General features: G+C 39.4%; 1 protein-coding gene across 2 annotated transcripts in view; it reads right to left on the minus strand.

Annotated features, from left to right (window-relative positions):
- The window catches only part of PRKG2 (protein kinase cGMP-dependent 2), a 118,426-nt gene extending 105,175 nt beyond the window's left edge, over nucleotides 1–13,251 (minus strand). For both annotated transcript variants that reach the window (XM_075283801.1, XM_075283791.1), the window contains exons 1-3: nucleotides 12,716–13,251; nucleotides 5,044–5,210; nucleotides 647–760 (exon numbers count right to left, since the gene is read on the minus strand). In XM_075283801.1, coding sequence (XP_075139902.1) covers nucleotides 647–760; nucleotides 5,044–5,210; nucleotides 12,716–13,251 — 817 coding nt within the window. The remainder of the gene's footprint in view (nucleotides 1–646; nucleotides 761–5,043; nucleotides 5,211–12,715) is intronic.
- Between the last annotated feature and the right edge of the window lie 8,923 nt (nucleotides 13,252–22,174).

Here is a 22,174-nt window from a genome sequence, read left to right on the forward strand (position 1 = left end):
TAAGAATAAATCAATAAAAATGTTGACAATATGTAATAAAACTTTTCTAAACTTGAACAATTGCCAAGCATAGTAATATAACATGGGCAACAATTGTTTGTTATTGACCACTAGTCGGAAGGTGATACTACCTGTTCCCAGTAGATGATAATGCAGATTTAACTCAATCATCCTGAATTCTATCTCTTTTCTTGACAATGTATGACGCATAACTGTCTTATATCACAGATCAGACGAAGAAAAAGGGGCTACAACTTTTTCAGAAATGGGTACAATTAAAGTGACATATTTAGCACTCACAACTATATGAACAACTACTAAGATATTTGGGGAAGGTCACATAGAAAAACAAAGAAAATGAGTACTGTTGCTCTAAGTAAGGGAGCTCGAAAGAAATCAGCAAACTTAGATCCTGGCCATGTAGCATTTCCCTCTGTTTTATTCCCATATATCTGTTTTATTCCCAACAATAGTTCATATTGTCATACAGAGTCACTAAATATCATAATGCATGCAAATAGTACATGCTAGTACATCAAGATCTAAGGTCAGAGACCCAAGTAATGAAAAGTTAGTTTTCAGGATGTTTTTGTGACATTTTCTGGCAAGACTTTACAGGCTTACATTTACAGCTATATAAATTTACCTTTGACTGAGGCAGTTCTTGTGCAGTTATAAAGTATTGCTAACTCTCCAAATGTTGTCCATACTGGGATTGAAGATAGAAGCTTGTTCTGTTGGAAAACTTCAGTTTTGCCCTCTGGAAAAAATAATATTTTTAAGAAACCCATTAAATCCAGTTGGAAAACTCTGAGAAAGACATTAAGTTGTCGTAACATGGTTTCTATGGCTATACTGTACTGTACTACTGTATATTGTATTCTATTCAACTAAATATACAATATTGCTTTAATTCTAATTTGCAGCTATGTATATATGTATTATGTGCCAAATGTACCCCCAGTTGCCTCCTCCTTTTTAGTCCATATCTAAATTCTCCACAATTAGAATTGGCCAATCACAATCATTTAGTTGCTTTTTAGTACAGAATGGCATATTTATTTGTATTTCCTATTGCGGCTTTTCAGCATCTGACATATACATAGGACTGTAGTGCAGGTTTATCTAAAGTGAGTCTTGAAGAGACTTGTGGCATCCATTTATTACTGTGGATACAGCATGGAGTTCATGCACGAACCCGAGACTGGCTCCAGCTGTGTTCGGCGGGCTCTGGGTACACCAATGCACCTTGCTCACTTTGGGAAGTAGCATTTCACTGCTCCCATGGTGATGAGGTGGGGAGTGTGTGTGGCGGGGTTCCGCAAACCATGATCCATAAATGGGTGAGTAGCATACTTGGGTTTGTATAATTTGGGCCAGAGGAAGCGCTGTTCAGTGCAAATCAGCCATCGCTTGGATACTTATATCTGCTCCTCTCTCTCTCTATGCTGCTGCTTTTATTATTGGACAAAGGTATTTTTATTATACAAAGACCCAGTGAGTCCCCCCTTCCCTCATGCTTCCACCAATGGAATGGTTTTCCTCAGATTTGTCTTTATATAAGTTCATAAGGGAGTTATCCCTGAAGGATATTATTTTAGGACCAATAAAGAGTCTTACTTCCAGAGAGTCTGTGGGTGTGGGGAATGTGATGGTTTTTTTGTATTTTGATAGGATACCTCTCTATATAAGCAGGTATTGTTTCCTACAGAATAAGCTTTATATATGCAACTTTTATTTATGTAACAGGTCACTCCCTTCCGAGGCACTTCCATTCAGAGGTTTGACTTAAAGAGGACCTTTCACCACCTCCACAAATGCCTTGTATTCTTCAGTAGGTGCCTCCAATACTGCTGTAGTTGAAATCTATTCTCTTTTCTCTCTCATTATTCCCAAGCAATTATTTCTGTTACTTTCAATACAGTCATGCCCTCTACTGTCAAGTGGGTGGTCCTGACCTGAATCAGACAGACAGGGACCAGCCACATGACAGCACAGAACCTAATTGTGCTTAAAGTAAGAGAAATTATTTCTTGGGAATGGTGAGGGCTAGAGAAAAAAAATTCAACTGTGCTGGAATCAGAGGAGCAGTGTCTGTTGTAGGATGAAAAGAGTTTGAGATGGTAAAGGTGGTGAAAGGTCTTCTTTAAAGCTTTTAAAGGGCTGTTTTGAGCCATTTTGAGAACTGTTTCCATTCCTTCACAAAATGATCCACTTTAGCAACTGAATTCATAGCACATGCTATAAGCTGTTCTTTCTGATATCATGTTAATCATTACACAGAGAGGTTACGAAAGATATTGCATTTTGGTAGCCTATAGTAAATGGGAACTGCAAGATACATGCAAATGTTTGCCAACTTGTAGTGTATGCGATTCTTTTTTAGGTTATGTTCACATGACTATTTTTCCAGTTAAAGAAGTCAGTGACAGAATGCATCTTGTCAATTGCCTTGTTCATATTTCATGATTTTCCATTGTAAATCCAGATTCCAACACAGAAAACGTGCTATGTGAAAAAAATGTATGTACGAGTATGTGGCAGTTGTAAATCTGCCACATATTCTACATCACTATAGAGTGTTGTGTACATAAAGTTGGCTTTTCCAGCACCCTGGAAGCAGTATGTGTAAATCTTAAGGAAATGTTCATATGGCAGTATTTTTGCTTCTGTGGAGTGGGTCCAAAATATGGAGAGGTACGAATTTTTCCATTATATTTTCTCTTGGTAGATTCCATTGCTGGTTTTGGCATAACTATACTTGTACAACATAATGAGTACTGAATGAATTTAAGCTCTATCAGGCAGCGGTTTATCATTCTAAAGAATTCTCCATAAAGAAATCCTATATTCCAACCCTTCTTCCCTTCAATATCTGTTATGGTAGATTTGGGACAACCTCAAAGGGCTTTGGAGTAAGGGTGCCTTCACACGGAGTTTACGCTCCGTGTATTCTGTCTACGCTCCGTGTATTCTTTCCATTTTACACGTGTAAAAATGCACGTGTAAAATGTAGTTAGCCATTAAGTTCAATGGGTTTTTCGCATAATGCACGTCTTTTTGCGTGCGTCTTTTTGCGCGTGCGCAAAAAGACACGCGTTATACGAAGCGTAGACAGAATACACGGAACGTGAACTCCGTGTGAAGGCACCCTAAGAGTCGGGATCAACTTTGGATGGAGTCAGGGTCAGAGTTACCCATTTCTAATAAAATTTTTATTTGTAATTATGTTTTACAATTTTTAGTATTGTATAATTAACTCAATGCAGAGTTTTGTGTATATTTTTTTCATAGAAAATCAATCAATAGCCTTTTTATGAATTACAGAATCTTTACTGCTTTCTGTCAACTTTATAAAGGAAGGGCAACACAGTGGCTCAGTGGTTAGCGCTGCACTCTTACACCGCTGGAGTCCTGGGTTCAAACCCTGCCAAGAACAACATCTGCAAGAAGTTTGTATGTTCTCCCCATGTTTGTGTGGATTTCCTCCTATACTCCAAAGACATACTGATAAGGAAAAAAAAAAATTATATAAGGCCAGGGCCCTACAGGCCGGAGATGCCGCGATTTGCCCGTGACAGGAAAATTCACAGTGTTTTACAGTACTTGCAAAGTGGATGGGATTCATACGAATCCCATGCCCACATTACAAAAAAAATCGCAGCGCGGATACACTGCGATTTTCAAAACCGCAACGCATGTCAATTATATCTACTGAAACACTGGCGGCTTTCCCATAGACATAATTTTAACAGAAAGGCCGCGGAGGAAAACTCTGTGAACTTTCTGTTCAAAGCGCTGCAGGAAGAACCGCAATGCGTTCAAGCTTTAGCACGGCGTTTCTGGCCCATGGGGCCTTAGCCTTAAGGTAAGTTCACACAGGGTTTTTTGGTCCGGAACCTTAGGCGGAGGCACTGAAGCACTGCACCAGCATCCAGTCGTGCACTCTGCTCCGGATTAGGCCCAATAAATGGGCCTAGTCGAGAGGAGGGGATGTTTTCAGGCCGAATCGCTGAAACAAACCGGCTCCCGGAAAAAAGAACTGACCGGCTCCCATTGATTTCAATGGGAGCTGTCTTTTTGGTCAGGATTTTGAGGCGGATACGGCCTCAGAATCCTGACCAAAAAACTCCATGTGAACTTACCTTTAAGGAGTCAGAGTTGGAGCAGGAGTTCAAGTCAGGCTGCAGAAAACTGGAGGAGTTGGTTGAGCCTACTAACTCCAAAGCCCTGCAACCTTATGAACATTAGTAGGCAGCTTTGGCCAATCTTCATTTAAAGTGTAAAGCTACCTTTACAGGGCATGTGACTTGTCATCTACTAATCCATACTTCATGTGAAATATGACGAAGGTTAAAAATTATTACACTTACACAAATTTTGTATAACTATAGCTCATTTATAGAGCATTTGCTGCGCTCTGTGCCAGAATGTACAGGAACATTTCTTACCACATAGGATAATAAACATTCTGACGTCATTATTAATAGACTACAGATAACCCATACGTCACACCTAAATTGCTGCTTTTTTCACCTTCTATTTTAGAACATTCAGGTCTATAAATAAAATATTTCTGTTGATCTTCCATTTATAATCCAGTATCTTAGAATATAAAGTGATTTTGTGGAGTCTGTAAAGAGCACAAGATACATTTGGAAATGTTCACGAACGTCAGCAATGCTAAATGTTTGCTGAGGTTAGGATTTGCATACATAATGCAGGCACACCAGTGAAATGCTAGCTCTTAAGAGTATTGGGATACCAAGTGTGGTCTCTTAAGGCTCCAGAAATAGTGTGAGTATAACAAGTTTTTATGTGTAAAGACAGTATTTCATTGTTGGCCTCCAACTTCCATTTTAACTTCCAGATATGTTTACTTAAGTACACATTGAGTGCAGTCTGTATGTCCTTGACCACATCACCTGCTCTATTTTTCTTCATGACTGGATACAGTCACAGCTGAACTTTAACTAAAGGGTAGAGGCGATAATACAGACAGGTTTCAACCAGCAAATGTCCAAGTCACAGATAAACACCTACCAGCTAATACAAAAATATGGCTGCCAGGTTCCCCTTGCTTGATGATGTATTCTGCTTGAGCGTATCTTCTCTCATACATGCATTCTGTTATGTCCCGGATTTGATGAGGATCTAAGTGCTTTAGGAATTGATTCTTGTATAAAGCTTCCATTATCAGTTTCTTCTCACTTATTGAAGGAAATAAAGGGGGAAATATTTTAATAGATATAATAATATATATTATATAAATGCGTACAAGCTATCAGTAGAAATATGTTATGCTGAATATAACAATGCAACATTATACTGAAATATTGTAAAGGAACTCTGTCATCATGAAAATGTAGTCTAATGTGCCGGCAGCATATTATAGAGCAGGAAGAGCCAAGCAGATTGGTATACAGATTTGTAGAAATACTGGGACACCCAGCGATCATGAGAGAGGGACCGTGCAAGTACGCGGCGGTGTGCCAGCTATACCACAGTTTTATTCACTTCTATGGGACTTCTAAAATGGCATCTCCAGTTTCCCCCATCACCAAGTATGTGGACCACCATTCTATTTGCATAGGACACAGGTTGTAGTTAATAATTTCTGTTGTCAGTAATAATTTCCCTACATTACCTCAATCTCCTCAGCGCCTTTCTCTCTGTAAGTCATTGCCTACAGATTACACTGCATTTTTAATGTGACACCTTTCCTTTAAACATAAAATCCATACTGTAGCTTCTATATGCCAATAGTCAGCACTATTTCCTACGTGACCTCCTGGTGCTATGTTATATGAACTATAATGACCTTATTAATTACATTGACATATGCTAGTAGAAAAAAGAAGGTAGGCATTACCTAGTTCCTTTTCTCAAATTGGCTCAGCTTTCTCTAACAATCATTTGTTATATAATAGCATTATGTGTTATCTTTAGATATAGAGAAAAGGCACTGTAAGAATCCATGAACATGGCTGTACTGGACACCCATGCTATACACATCTATAATACAGCACCCATGTCCAACTAGGGCCTATAGGTTACCATGTAGAAGCACATACAGGTCCTTTTTGTCAAGGATTACATGCCAATATGTTTTAATGCTTGCCATATTATAGCAGTAAGGACATACAGAGTCTATGGATGCAAATTTGTATGGATACGTCTTGGTTAAGGTTGGTGGATGCACATGACCTTCCCATCTGAAATCTATGGGAGTTATGGAGACACATCCCAGCAACTCAATTTGACAGAAAGCCACATTTACATTTGGCATTCCATGTATATTTAAAGAGGACCTTTCATCAGATTGGGCACAGGCAGTTCTATATACTGCTGGAAAGCCGACAGTGTGCTGAATTCAGCGCACTATCGGCTTTCCCTGTCTGTGCCGCGGGTAAAGCGCTATCAGTCCCGGTACCATAGCGCTTTACAGTCAGAAGGGCGTTCCTGACAGTCTGTCAGGAACATCCTCCTCAGCAGCGCCTAGCTTGCTGTACAGTGTGAGCGGGGAGGAACGCCCCCTCCCTCTGCTCACAGTGCTCGTCCATAGATGAGTATTATCAGGAGGGGACGGGGGCGTTCCTCCCCGCTCACACAGTACCGCGCGATAGGTGCTGCTGTGGAGAAGGACGTTCCTGACAGACTGTCAGGAACGCCCTTCAGACTGTAAAGCGCTACGTTAGCGGGACCGATAGCGCTTTACCCGGGGCACAGACCCGTATGTGGAACTGACTGTGCCCAATCTGATGAAAGGTCCTCTTTAAGCTGGAAAGGATTAAAAAGCAAACGTCATGGAGGAATGGTGGCCAAGGCCCACAAGTTCCCAAGGTGGAAAAAAATATGTTCCTTAGCTCTAATGTCACCCTATGTTTGGGTCCTAAATCTACATATATTTATTTACGGAAATATGCAACATTACCCTGCAGTGTTATAAACAGAAATATAAAAGGCTGATAAAAGTGGAAGGAAATGTTAAAATATCATAATACATTCCAGTTAACACATTCCTTTCAAAGGAATCTGTCTCCAAGAAATGCTACTTTGTATGTTGCTCTATCAAAGCTCTATCAATAGTGGGAGCCAAAATGGGGGTTTAACCTCATCCTTCCTGTCCTCTGTCAAATTTCTAAGTTTTATTAGAAATCAAGAAAGCATAGGAATGTGTAACACAGTTTTTTTTATAAACCTTGTGGAAATTTTGGAGACCCTTAGGGGGTGTTCACAAGCAGGAATTTGACGTTGTTTGAATTTGAAGCAGATTTTTTTCTGCCCGTCAAAAACCGACAAGGATTTTGATGCTGAATTTGAAACAGATTTTCATGCGGAATTTGAAGCAAAATGTCACTGTATTTAGCCTTTATTGGGCAGGGCCAAATGCCACAAGTGAATTTTGACAAATTCCATGTCAAATTCTGTGTTTAATTCTGCAGCAATTAAAAAAGTGCATTTTCCATGGGAGAAATCCACCTGAAGAACCAGCTACTACTTCTCAGTGAAATTGATGGGAGACAGATTTCAGGTGGAATTTTAAGCAGATTTTGAGGCAAATTCTACCTTAAGTTTAGTGTAAAATTCCTACATGTGAATGCTTGCTTAAAGCGTAAATAAACTTTTATTTATTGTTTTTAGATACATTCATGATACAGGTGAAGGTAAAAAAAACTTTGAAATATATTTTATTAAAGAAAATGGCCTGTTACTTCACTTATGTACAATGATAAATATCTATGGAGAGGGGAGGGGGAGTATCAAAAAGAGGAGCGCTTCTCAAAATGGAGAGACGTGCACTATAGAGAGACAGTTTTCATTCCAAAACACATGGGTTATCAGGATTTACTAGCCAGCTTTCTCCTGGCAGACAACCTCATATCTGTATCTTTTCTTCTCCTTCCCTCCTTTCCTCTTCATAGACTTCATTGTAAATTAGCATTGCTTATGAACAAAGTACAGACAAAATCATGTAGATAAGAAGAAAGACAGAAACAAAAACTTAAAAATATAGGCATTTTTCTTTAGTCAAGAATATTGCAAAATTTGTTACCTTCACGTTCACTATTGATTAATGAAGAAATGATAAAAGTTTACTTAGGCTATAACTAAGATATTGTACTGTGTGTTTGTCACAAGTTCATTGTAATTTCTCTGCGCTTGGATAGTAAATAGACAACTGCGATCTACTGTATTTATTAAAATGGCTGACTATGAATACAGCTCTACCTAATATTTGCAGTTAAAAATCTGATAGTTTGCCGCAAGACTGTCGCTTTCCCTCACCTCTCTTCTCAATAGGCAAACTACTGTAGCTGTTTTATATGTGACCAGCAGTCACAATTTCCTACTCAGATTTTATATCTGTACAGAGGATCTATTGAAGTGTTGTCAAGAGCTCCTGATGACGGCCATCAGGAGATTCAGATATGTTATTTCTATCTTTTTTGAGTTATGCCTACAAAGTGGCATCACAAAAAAATAAACCTTTAAGGCAAAGAGCACACGGGATGTCCCGCAGACAAAAAGCGCTGTGGAAAAAACTGCAACAGAAAGTTTATGAAGTTTTCCTCTGCAGAATTTCTGTTACAATTATATCTATGGGGAAACCGCCGGCTTTTCCATAGGTAAAATTGACATGCTGTGATTTCCAAAACCTTGCTTTGGAAATCGTGGCGTGTCCGCACGGCAGTTTTTACTGCAAAGTGGCCATGGGATTTGCAAGAATCCCGTCCACTTTGCCTGTACTGTAAAACGACGCGATTTTTCCCATGGCATTTCCATTGCTGGCAAATCGCGGTGTTTCCATCCCATGGGGCCCCGGCCTAATTCACAATGCCTAACAGAGCAGTGCACTTTTTTTTTCAAGTTAGTTATTCTGTGTCACTTTTATAAGCATAACTGAGGTCAGATAAGGGAGGGCATGTCCATATATAGGTAAAGTGCACTAAAAAAAGAAGGGTTTATGCTCAAAATAAGCCAATTAATAGGAGAAACGCAAACCAACCATGATTCTAAGTTTTATTGCCATGAAGGAGCACCAGAAAAAAAAACACTACTCACTTGGAACCATCATTCCCATTAGAGCAGCTAAGGGTGCATTCACACTACTGATACGCTGCCTGATTCTGAACGTTAAAACACGTTCAGAATCAGCGCGTATAAAGCAGTTCCCATTCATTTCTATGGGAGCCGGCATACGAGCGCTCCCCATTGAAATGAATGGGCTGCTTTTTTCACTACGAGCACTCCTATTGAAGTGAATGGGAAGTGCTCATGTGTACGGCTAGCTCTGCTCATTCCGAGCCGTACACACGAGCACATCCCATTCACTTCAATGGGAGCGCTTGTAGTGAAAAAAGCAGCCCATTCATTTCAATGGGGAGTGCTCGTATGCTGGCTCCCATTGAAATGAATGGGAACTGCTTTATACGCGCTGATTCTGAACGTGTTTTTACGTTCAGAATCAGGCAGCGTATCAGTAGTGTGAATGCACCCTTAGAGTTCTTGTTGCTCACAGAAGACTTAAAGTAAATTGACAGTTCTTGATGCTTTTTTTCTGGGAAACTTCTAACTACGTTCTGTGCTTGAAATGTATCAAAATATGTGGAGACATGCAACACTGGCAAGTGCAATAGTAATACTCAATTGTCAATCATTTCCACAATAAATAACAGAGGAAAAAAGTTTTATTATAAATTCTAGTAAATTAGGAAAATACAATGATTATTTTAATTAGTCAGGTTTTGGTTTAATAAAGAATTTTATTCTCCATAATATAACAATTTTGGAACATCTTTTCTTTTAACTATGTTTTGTGTCGTTCTTCCTACTAGGATTTTATGAATAAATTAATAATAGGGTGCTACCCTTTGGGAGTATGTACAGGTACACTGACTGTCTCAGACTGTATAGAGACGAACTCAATTTTACAAATGAATGATAACACCCAGTTGTCAACTTATTGATAAACTTATTGTTTGTAGAGTTCTAAAAATGGCCTACAATTGTTATATAATGAAGATCAGAAGTATGGTATTTACTAGTATAAGGTTAGTACATTTAAGAAGTTATAGAAGCAAGCATCAGCAATATGTTTCCAAGACAGAATGGGGGGAATTCATCAGTCCCTCTACACCAGAAATAGATGTATAATTTATGGATTAATTTTATACCATGAATGGTTTTCTGATTTTGTATAATGGGCATTTCGCATTAGTCATATGATATCACAGGGATTATTATACCATGGGGACTGAAAAAAAACATTGATGCTCAAATCTCAAGTAATTGCCGTGACGGAAATAAATGAAAATACCACACCCTGTTGGACAATTTTGTGGTTTACATATTCCACAAAACTTTAGGTGTTGGAATATGTCCAATTACAGCTATATGGCCGGAGGCAAAAATATCGATTAAGGCACCAATAATAATCCTTTTAACCCATAGGCAAGAGGTATCATTACTAATTGCCTTGTGATTTCTGCAACCTGCCACCATATTCCCTGGGCAGCACTAGCTGCTAATGAGGCTGTAGGTCACACAGCGTTCCATATGGAGAGCACTTAAAATAGAGCCAATGTCATACACATGCAGCCATAATTGTTGTGTGTACTATATAAGAATTCAGCAGTGAATAATGAGTATCCATTCACACTACATGACTGAATTCAAGATTCTAGCTTTTTATCCATTATTACAGAAACAAACTGTACATTGATAATAATAATAATAATAATTAAAAAAATAAAATCGATTCTACACTAAGAAGAAATCAATACACACCTCGCTAAAAAAAAAACTATTGTTTGATATTGCAGACCTATAATATTCTGCTTATAGAATACAAAGCTTTCAGACATCATAGTTTTGAGATATTTACCTACATTAAGTGTAATATTACTAGTGTCATGTAATAACAATCAAAATTGGCCATAAATAAATATTCTGCACTTGTAATAGGGGAAGCTTGAGTATTGCTTTTCAGGCTGGAGAATGGTGTCTAATACATCCTACAAAAGTAAAGAAATTAGTATAGGATAAAGTCTTTAGGTTCCACATTGCAGAAACGCAACATCTTTGGCTGCTGCAAAGCAATTCATCCACTCAATACAGGAAAAATCAAACATTTTAGCTGCAGAATTGCATGTATTTTCCCTAATTTATTTTATGGAAGAAGAAAAAACACAGAGACAAATGTAGCAAATACACTGTGGAAAAAAATGTGATTCAATTTCACTGCAGTTTTTCTGCAGCGTGTTTTAGCTATAATTCACTGCCTGGAGTCTTAACCTTAAGGGCTAGTTCACATGTAGTTCCATGTGTACACATTCCATCGCGGCTGCAGCAACGGGATGACGGAAAGTGCAGCGGCATCCCGTCGCGACATTCCACTCCGGATTAGTCTGGAGGGTGGTGTCGCCAGGCGGACGTCCGCGGCTGAATCAGCCATGGAATCTGCCTGAAAAAAGGGAAGCTCGCTTCTTTTTTCTGCAAGCGGGAACAAACCACTCGTGGAAAAAGGAAAGACCGACTCCCATTGAAAAGTTGCAATACTCTGCAGAGGCAATGTAATGTGGACAGCATGCTGGTGTATGAAACCCTCAGAGAACAACTGGTAATTGATGCTTGATAAGAGGGGTATACTTGTAGCATTAGATGTGAGGCACAGGGTATTCACATAATATAGGTTTATGGCATATCATTGCAATTCCAAGACATCCTGTGTCCACTGTTACATAAACCTTGGAATTCATCAAGCTTGTATTTACTCTATCTTGGCACGTCTTCTAGTTACTTGTGTATCAAGGAGTCCTGCTCTCATTCATAAAACATTAGACACAATGAATGGATGAGAATATATTACTAAACTATGTAGAAGTCATATACGCCCTCCAAATAAGTGCTGCTTCGTACAATTTTCACCTATTTTCTTCCAAAAGTTAGAGTAAAGCTCAGATTTACCAGCCAGTTTTATAATTGCCCAGGGTGGAATTTAAAGGGAATGTGATGAAAATGACCTATTCTTTGAATCACATTTTTTATGTTGAACATACAGTATTTTTAAAGAATTTTTATTAATGTTATTTTTATTTTTCCATATTAATAGTTATATTTTTTTTAAAAAATCCTAAAATTCTTGCAATTGCAACTTTTGCCACTGAGCCTAAAACACTCTGTGACTTCTTGTTTCCTATAGAAGGACCAGGGGCCATAGACAAAATAGCCTTGAGCAGACCCTATAAACATGATTGGGATTTTTCTAGTTATGCTCTTTGACCTGAGCAGGTCATTGTGTAAAGAGGGGAGTAAATTAGCTGTCAAATTTTTTATTGTGACTGGAAGATTCTGTGCCTTACCTTCATATACATCATAGCTGTGATCATCAGTGTGGTGTCTGCTGAAAAGAAATCTCTTAGAGAAAACAAGAAGTCTCAGCATATTATATGGCCTAGTGGACAGTGTAAGAACTTCAGTATTTTTTTTTTTTTTAAATATATGGAAAAGTTCTTAAAACCTCACCAAAAATTCATTTTTTGATGACACATTCCCTTAAGCTTTGAATTTGGATAAGGAAAGTCAACTTTCAATATGAATTAACATGTTGGAACAAGTCAAACATCAGTCATCATAGTATCAGAATGAGCAAGGCCAGCACCAGGAGTTAGCCGGACATGATCACCATATGGATACACAGGCGACAACTTACCTTGAATCTTTTCTAACGCGAGCTTTTTCAAATGAAAACTTTGGTGAGTTACTTTGGTCATAAGTTCGTGTGGTGGGTTCTGCAGAGACTCCTTCCTTAGCACCTTTTCGTTTGCTATTGTTGAAAAATCCAGACAGTGTTTTAAATGGCGATGTCTGTAAAGCTCTTGAAGGCGATATATGGCGGTTTGTAGTTGGCGAAGTGGTCAACATTTTAAAAGTGGGTGTTAAGGAGTTGCCACTATGGGAACTGATAACGTCCTGCAGTTTGTTAAGTTGGACGCACTTGCTTTGAAGCTCCTCTGTGATTTCTGCAATGACCTGAGTCTGTTTGGTAAATTTTTCCTCCAGCTCATGAACTATATGGTCTTTCTTCATTAGCTCCTCATCTTTAATTTTTAGTTGTTTCTCTAGTTCCAATACTTTTTCTTTCACCGGATCAGTATTACAGAGTTTGCTGCAGGAGCTAACAGAAAGGTTCACCAGTTGTCCATCTGGCTGCCTCAGTGGCTTGGGTTTCATGGAGCCATTTCCCATTTCCCTTGATGCCCTGAATAAAAACCACAGACTGTATTAATCAGTTTTCCTAAACCAGCAGCATGACAGCAAACTGTGCTCGAAGCATATGTCTTCCACTTAAAATGAAGGCACATTGATTTTTCTGCTAATTCCTTAAGAAGTAAACATGATACTTGAACACAGTCATTTTATTAACTACTTCAGGATTAGTTTCTTCTAACTTATTGCATTTAGATTGTGTTTTTATGCTCCGTATACTTTTATTCTACCTTTTAGACAATATCCCCTCAAATAACACGTTATGAAATATTATGTTAATACATTATTATATATTGTGCCATGTATGACGTAAATTACACACATATGTACATGCATATATTTCATACCATAACCATACTGTTTTTACTTAAGGGACATGAAACAATATTATCAGTTTAAGTTTCAGAGAACTACCATACTAAATGTAAAGATTTGTGGCTATGCTATTGATGTTGATCTAAATTCATGGTGGCTATCTTGGTCATATGAGACCTCAAAAGTTTTATAAAAGTCTGTATGATATAAAGGCTGGGAACAAAAGTACATAAGTAAAAAAGATAAAACATTGCAAAAGGTTAGGGGCTGATACAGTCAATGGCACCAGAAATCTGTAACTCATACACGTTCTGTTGGCAAATACATGAAGTATAGTCATAAATGTAAAACTTTTTCATTGTTCAAGGAAAAAACATACTTTAAGGAACCAAGACATATCCATTCAGAGTGAAAAAGATTGTAAAAAATGCAGGTGAAGCCCACAGATCCTTATAACAATAAAGGGTTTGCCCAAGACTCGAAATTGATAGCCTATCCTGAGAACAGGTCATCAATATTAGATCAGATAGGGTACACCTCACAGCACCCTGATATTTGTGCAGTGTACAGTGGTGGAAGCAGAAAGCTCAGCTCCCATCTAAGGGGATTGTCTTAGACTCCCATCTAAGGATGTTGTCTTAGACTCCCATCTAAGGGGGTTGTCTTAGACTCCCATCTACGGGGGTTTTCTTAGACTCCCATCTAAAGGGGTTGTCTTAGACTCCTATCTAAGGGGGTTGTCTTAGACTCCCATATAAGGGGATTGTCTTAGACTCCCATCTAAGAATGTTGTCTTAGACTCCCATCTAAAGGGATTGTCTTAGACTCCCATCTATAGGGGTTGTCTTAGACTCCCATCTAAGGGGGTTGTCTTAGACTCCCATCTAAGGAGGTTGTCTTAGACTCCCATCTAAAGGGGTTGTCTTAGACTTCTATCTAAGGGGGTTGTCTTAGACTCCCATATAAGGGGATTGTCTTAGACTCCCATCTAAGAATGTTGTCTTAGACTCCCATCTAAAGGGATTGTCTTAGACTCCCATCTATAGGGGTTGTCTTAGACTCCCATCTAAGGGGGTTGTCTTAGACTCCCATCTAAGGAGGTTGTCTTAGACTCCCATCTAAAGGGGTTGTCTTAGACTTCTATCTAAGGGGGTTGTCTTAGACTCCCATATAAGGGGATTGTCTTAGACTCCCATCTAAGAATGCTGTCTTAGACTCCCATCTAAAGGGATTGTCTTAGACTCCCATCTATAGGGGTTGTCTTAGACTCCCATCTAAGGGGGTTGTCTTAGACTCCCATCTAAGGAGGTTGTCTTAGACTCCCATCTAAAGGGGTTGTCTTAGACTCCCATCTAATGGGGTTGTCTTAGACTCCCATCTAAGGAGGTTGTCTTAGACTCCCATCTAAAGGGGTTGTCTTAGACTCCCATCTAAGGGGGTTGTCTTAGACTCCCATCTAAGGAGGTTGTCTTAGACTCCCATCTAAAGGGGTTGTCTTAGACTCCCATCTAATGGGGTTGTCTTAGACTCCCATCTAAGGGGGTTGTCTTAGACTCCCATCTAAGGGGGTTGTCTTAGACTCCCATCTAAGGGGGTTGTCTTAGACTCCCATCTAAGGGGGCTGTCTTAGACTCCCATCTAAGGGGGTTGTCTTAGACTCCCATCTAATGGGGTTGTCTTAGACTCCCATCTAATGGGGTTGTCTTAGACTCCCATCTAAGGGGGTTGTCTTAGACTCCCATCTAAGGGGGTTGTCTTAAATATTCAGAACACATTTTAAACAGATGCTGAAAAGCTTTGACTTCTATCATGGAAAGCGTTTGGCAAAATTTGTCTGTTAATGATTTGTGGCTTTTGTGTGATGATGACACATCTATTACATTATAATCCTCTTATACCCGTCATATTCTCATTAATGGGTCATAATGCTTTAACATTTGAGTATTTAACACACCTGGTGAGAGGTTACACCAGAAATTCAATCCATCATTGTCCGGATAGCTTATCTCACACATGCTCCTACCATTCTGAAAAAATATTGTACTTAATATTTGGCCATGGCAAAAAAAGCCTGCATTTTACATTATGTAAAGTGGATGGTGTTTTGGCTAATCCCATTCACACATTGCAATAAAAAATCCACAGCGGAAATGCTGCAATTTAAAAAACGCTCTTGTTTTTGAAAATTGAAGCAAGTCAATTATACCTATGGAAATACTGGCATTTTCCATATAGGTAACATAGGTGCAGAAAGTCCGCAGAGAAAAACTCTCCAGATGTTTTGTGAAAAATACTGCAGAAAAAAATGCAATGCGTTTCAGCAGTGGTCTTTTCAGCAGCATTTGGTTGTTTTTTTTTTTTGCAGCATTACGCAATAGACTTAAGGCTTTCTATCATAGGTAGAGGCCACATGTCAGGAATTTGCAGCGGGTTAGCCTCCAGTGGACTCTCTAACCCTCTGTGAATTAGAGTAACAGTAAAGTAGGTGGCATTTACAGAAGTCCCCTTCAAAACAGTGCGGTAAAACTCGCAGTGTAAAGTGTTTTGCATTGCTAGTTTGAAACTCGTAGTATTTCACTCAGTGTGGATTCCACATGTTGCGAAAAAAAACATATTGGGCTACATTTTCCAAAACAACATGTTTTTGCTGCATTTTTTTAGCTGCATTTTGCTATGTGAAGCCTTATTCTAAGGCCTGCATTCAGAGTTTTGTTCGAGGAGTCTGCTTAGGGACCCCCGAACGGAATACCGAACGCATTGACAAGCAGTGAGCTTATGAAAGCACACAGACCCCATAGACTATAATGGGGTCCATGTGTTTTCCACGTGGTGACCGCACAGAACATGCAGAGAGAAAAGTACTAAAAAAAACTACTTTCCTCTCCGCATGACTCGTGCAGACACCGCGCGGAAAACACACGGACCCCATTATAGTCTATGGGGTCCGTGTGCTTTCATAAGCTCATCGCTTGTCAGTGTCTTCGGTATTCCGTTCGAGGGGTCCCCAAGCAGAGTCCCTGAATGGAATACCGAACGCAGGTGTGAACCACAAACTAAAATGAATATTAATATGAGTAGCACCTGTTCTTGAATAGTCTTATTTCCTCTTCTATATACATTTATTATGGCTATAAAAAAAATTGCAATGAATACGTTTGGCGAAATCACAATGTGCTATCTGTGTCTTTCACAAGACTGTCAGTATGACTAGTGCATTATTTTCACCCTGATGGTTATCAGTGTACTAACATTAAACATCAAAAGAGTTAAAGCGATATTCCAGTAGCAAGAAGTTACCCTCTCTCCAAAGGTAGGGGTGAGGATCGGATAGCTGGGACCAATCACTAGAACTGGGATGTTTAACTCCCCACTTTTTATGGAGCAGCAGGTTGGAAACTTCATTTCTCCTCATCGATGGCAATTCCCAGCAATCAGCAAGGTAACTTGTTACTGAAAGCTCCATTTACGTATAATAAATATTCATAGAATTAATATGTAACAATGTAATCAAAGTTTCCTATAAACAGAGCAAACACTTCAAACAAACGAATAACATAAGTAAGCTTATTAGTCATTCCATGTAGCCTGCAACCTTAAGAAAATTTCACCACATTGTTGTTTCATCATCACTTTTCGGTCATCATCTCAACTGAAAGAGTGTTATCACTACATATTCAGCTCTGCTATATCAGACTAGAACAAGTCAGGGATAAAAGAATGAGAGGTGTCACTGACAATACAGTTAGCAACAGCACATCTGCCCATAAGTACCAAACTGCCAATAAGAAGCATTAAAGAGTCATTTTATTAATCCCCTTAAAGCAACTAGAATGATAAGGAGCGCACAAATTATATTAACAAATTATATTCACAGGATTATATACCCATCTACTGTCACTTGAAGTTTTCTTCTTCTGCCTAAGTAGTGAACAGTCAATAAATGATACTTGCTCTCACCTGAAGCTGACATTGCAATACTGATCCTCAGTTCACCTGATTTATATGATAGGAATCCAGCAGTCATCCTGCCACACACTCACCTCTTGTGTACAAGCCCTGCATGGACATCAGATGAAGCCTCTCAGTGTCATCACTCTTCCCTCAGGGCACCGTCTGACAGAAGGAAAGCAATGAGTCCTCACTCTGTAACACATTGTGCACTGTCACTGACTGCTCTGTCACTTCCCTCCCCCCAGTCAAAGACACCCTTGGTTGGGAGGTGGCAGCTTAGGGCGAGGCAGGACACTATTGTCACCCATGGGACTAGAATGGATGAGACACTGGTGGGATTATGAAAAAGCAGAGGGACTTTATCCATCTGCAACCAACAACAAGAAATGCTCTGTAGCAGTAGAAAGGCCCTTAATTTATAACCATAGCAAATTACTATTGCTTCTCAAAGATAATAATGCTGCTTTTTGTATGAAATATAGATGTTTTACAGCATCATTTACAATGGAAAATGTCTATATATTTGAATAGATAGATAGATAGATAGATAGATAGATAGATAGATAGATAGATAGATAGATAGATAGATAGATAGAGATAGATAGATAGATAGAAAGAACCTGGTGAGATGCACTCATCAATAGGTAGATAGATAGATAGATAGATAGAACCTGGTGAGATGCACTCATCACTAGGTAGGTAGATAGATAGATAGATAGATAGATAGATAGATAGATAGATAGATAGATAGAATCTGGTACTTTGACAAATACTGCTGTACTCATGACTAGGTAAATGAATGGATGGATGGAAGGATGGATGAATAGATAGATGGATGGATGGATGGATAGAAAGATAGATAAGAAATAAAGAGAAAAACATGAAATACGCTGAAAAATATGTGCAGAGTCTAATTTGTTAAGTATAGTAGTTATGGACATGGTAATGGCAGTTATTTGTGGGTAATTTTATTTTTTTTTTGTCATGAGAAACTATGTATGGTGTTTTTTTTTTTTTTAATATATATTTTTATTACATTTTACTTTAAAGTTCTCCTACGGCAATGTGCCACTATGGGGCTAGTCAAGGCCAGCTCCAGGTTTGTGTCGGCCCTTGGGTGACAAAGTCTCATTGGATCCGATACCTTTTGGAGTAACTCATGCACCCAGCGGCAAAACAATCAAAATTTGCAGGGTTTTATTTGCTGAGGCAGACCTACTGTAGTGGACTGTAAGGCTTTTTCAAGTAGATAATACCTGTTCAGATGTCGAAAAGTAAAGAGGAATATGAGGCAGAGAGGCGCCTCGGATTTCTCTTTATTTTCTTCCCCCAGCTCATGGTACAGAGCATCAGCATTCCGTTGTGGCTTTCCACCACTGCTTAGGCCTTCATGATTGAACTTGATCAGTGGGGAGTCTCAGGCTGCAGCCTCCGAATCAGCTAAAGAATCCGCAGTAAATTCATGTAGAACGCTTTTTTTTTAATGTCTTGCTCCAGATGTTGGGAGTGAGGAATTTGTCGCTGATTTGGGGGTGAAATCCAGATTCCACCGTGGGAACAGAGCCTGAGAAAGGCTATTCTTGACCTACCTTTAGATGTCTTCTCTGCGCCACTGTTCCTGGTAGATATCCTGGTTTCGTCCGTATGCTAATTAGTTTTCTCGAAGCACTGGGGGCGGTCCCCTGTGCTGCGAGAAAACTATCCAGAGCCGCCTTCTTCTTGTTCCCCTCCTCCGCCTCTTCTTCATTGTCCCATCATGTCTTCTTCAAGACAGACTGCGCATGTCTGTTACCAGAGGCAATGACTCACCAGGGAAAAACACAATTTTATTCAGGTGACCATAACCTATCTATCTCAGGGGTTGTGTTGATATGTTGAGTTCTGATTACAGACTCCTTTTAAATGGTTAGGGATACATTTTGATGTGACTTAATCTATGGCTATTATTTGTCCAATTCTCTGAGGTTCTTTGACAGAAAAAATTACTTATAAAATACTTGTACTTATATAAACATAACATTAGGTTCACACCATACAAGCACTGCATTTGGCAAACTGGCTTACTGATATAGTTGACTATGTCCTTCAATAAAACACTATGAAAATAAAATTCTATACTACTAGTCTCTGCCTGCGACTTTGCCTGTGGGTTGTTGGCGTCGATGATCCGCCTATATTCAGCAAATTGCTGCAGTCGATGGTTTGCCTGCTCTGGCATTTTTTTTTCTTTAAATGTAGCTTGTGAGCCCCATACAGGGATCACAATGTATATTTGTTCCGTATCAGTATGTTTTTTTTGGAATATGGGATGGAAATCCATGCAAACACAGGGAGAACATACAAACTCCTTGCAAATGTTTTTTTTGCCCTTGGTGGGATTTGAACACCAGGACTCCAGCGCTGCAAGGCTGCAGTGCTAACCACTGAGCCACCATGTGGCCCACTGCTCTGGCATTTCAGCAGCTCTCAAGCTATCCTGCTGCTGACCTTGTTCCTCACACAGTGCCTGTGATTGTTCCGGCATCTCAGCAGCTCGCTGGGATGCCATATAATGAGCGTATTGTTGGCGTTCATGATCCACATGCTCCGGCATTTTGGCAGCTCTCAAGATGGCCTGCCGTTGAACTTGTTTCTAGCATTGTGCCTGGGATTGGATGTTCCTGTGTCTACTGTGCACAGTGTCATCAAGAAGTTTAAAGCCCATGGCACTGTGACTAACCTCCCTAGATATGGACGGAAAGGAAAAATTGACGAGAGATTTCAACGCAAGATTGTGTGGATGGTGGCTAAAGAACCTCGACTAACATCCAAACAAGTTCAAGCTGCCCTGCAGTCTGAGGGTACAACAGTGTCAACCCGTACTATCCGTCGGCGTCTGAATGAAAAGGGACTGTATGGTAGGATACCCAGGAAGACCCCACTTCTTACCCAGAGACATAAAAAAGCAAGGCTGGAGTTTGCCAAAACTTACCTGAGAAAGCCAAAAACGTTTTGGAAGAATGTTCTCTGGTCAGATGAGACGAGACAAAAGTAGAGCTTTTTGGGAAAAGGCATCAACATAGAGTTTACAGGAAAAAAAAGAGGCCTTCAAAGAAAAGAACACGGTCCCTACAGTCAAACATGGTGGAGGTTCCCTGATGTTTTGGGGTTGCTTTGCTGCCTCTGGCACTGGACTGCTTGACCGTGTACATGGCATTATGAAGTCTGAAGACTATCAACAAATTTTGCAGTATAATGTAGGGCCCAGTGTGAGAAAGCTGGGTCTCCCTCAGAGGTCATGGGTCTTCCAGCAGGACAATGACCCAAAACACACTTCAAAAAGCACTAGAAAATGGTTTGAGAGAAAGCACTGGAGACTTCTAAAGTGGCCAGCAATGAGTCCAGACCTGAATCCCATAGAACACCTGTGGAGAGATCTCAAAATGGCAGTTTGGAGAAGGCTCCCTTCACATCTCAGGGACCTGGAGCAGTTTGCCAAAGAAGAATGGTCTAAAATTCCAGCAGAGCATTGTAAGAAACTCATTGATGGTTACCGGAAGCGGTTGTTCGCAGTTATTTTGTCTAAAGGTTGTGCTACCAAGTATTAGGCTGAGGGTGCCAATACTTTTGTCCGGCCCATTTTTGGAGTTTTGTGTAAAATGATCAATGATTTGACTTTTTTTTCACTCTCTTTTGTGTTTTTTCATTGCAAACGAAATAAATGAAGATATTAATACCAAAGAGTTTGTGCTTGCAATCATTTTCTGGAAGAATATGAGTATTATCTGACAGAATTGCAGGGGTGCCAATACTTTTGGCCAACACTGTATGTTTTAATCGAGGTTACAAACTATCTATTGGCAAATTTCATTCAAATTCATTCAGCCGTTTTTGCGTGAATGAACATCCAAACACACAAACATCCAAACACACAAATTTTCTCATTTATAATATTAGTAGGATAACATAATTAATTTTTTTTTGGAGGTCACTACAGAAGTACATACCGTGACTAAGGCCTGGTTCACATCTGCAATCAGTATTCAGTTCAGGGACTCTGCTTGGGGACCCCCTTCCTCCAAGAATAGAATATCGAACACATTAAAATGCAGTTAACAAAGAAACCACATGGACCCCATAGACTATAATAGGGTCCGTATGTTTTCTGCACGGAGTCCACACGAGTCATGCACAAAGAAAAGTGCTTCTAAGCCACATTATAGGTACAGAAATGTATACAGTATGTCTGGGGTATATGTTCAGTGGAACATTTCAATGGTTAACCTGTATGTTAAGTAAACTGGAATAAATTCAGCAATTAGTGAATAATTATGTAAATAGCTTTCAAACTAGTGACTTAAAGCTAAAACACCCTCAAATGTCAGTGATACCATTATTAAAATGACTGACCTTAATTGGTACCTTATTTAAGTGATGTCACATTTACAGTATTCATGTCATTGGCTAGAAGGAATCTTTTTGCATTTTACTACAGATTTGGGGGCTTACAGAAAATGAGTCTATTTATTTAGCTGTGCTAAACTGCGTCTAATTAATTTCATCAGCTTGGCATGACTTAGCTAAGAGAAGGTCATAAATGTTGTATGGCGACAGGTCACACTGCGAACTAATCAACACTATGCAAGTGTCAGGCTTA

The sequence above is a fragment of the Leptodactylus fuscus genome, chromosome 1 (assembly GCF_031893055.1).
Source record: "Leptodactylus fuscus isolate aLepFus1 chromosome 1, aLepFus1.hap2, whole genome shotgun sequence".
Classification (NCBI taxonomy): domain Eukaryota; kingdom Metazoa; phylum Chordata; class Amphibia; order Anura; family Leptodactylidae; genus Leptodactylus; species Leptodactylus fuscus.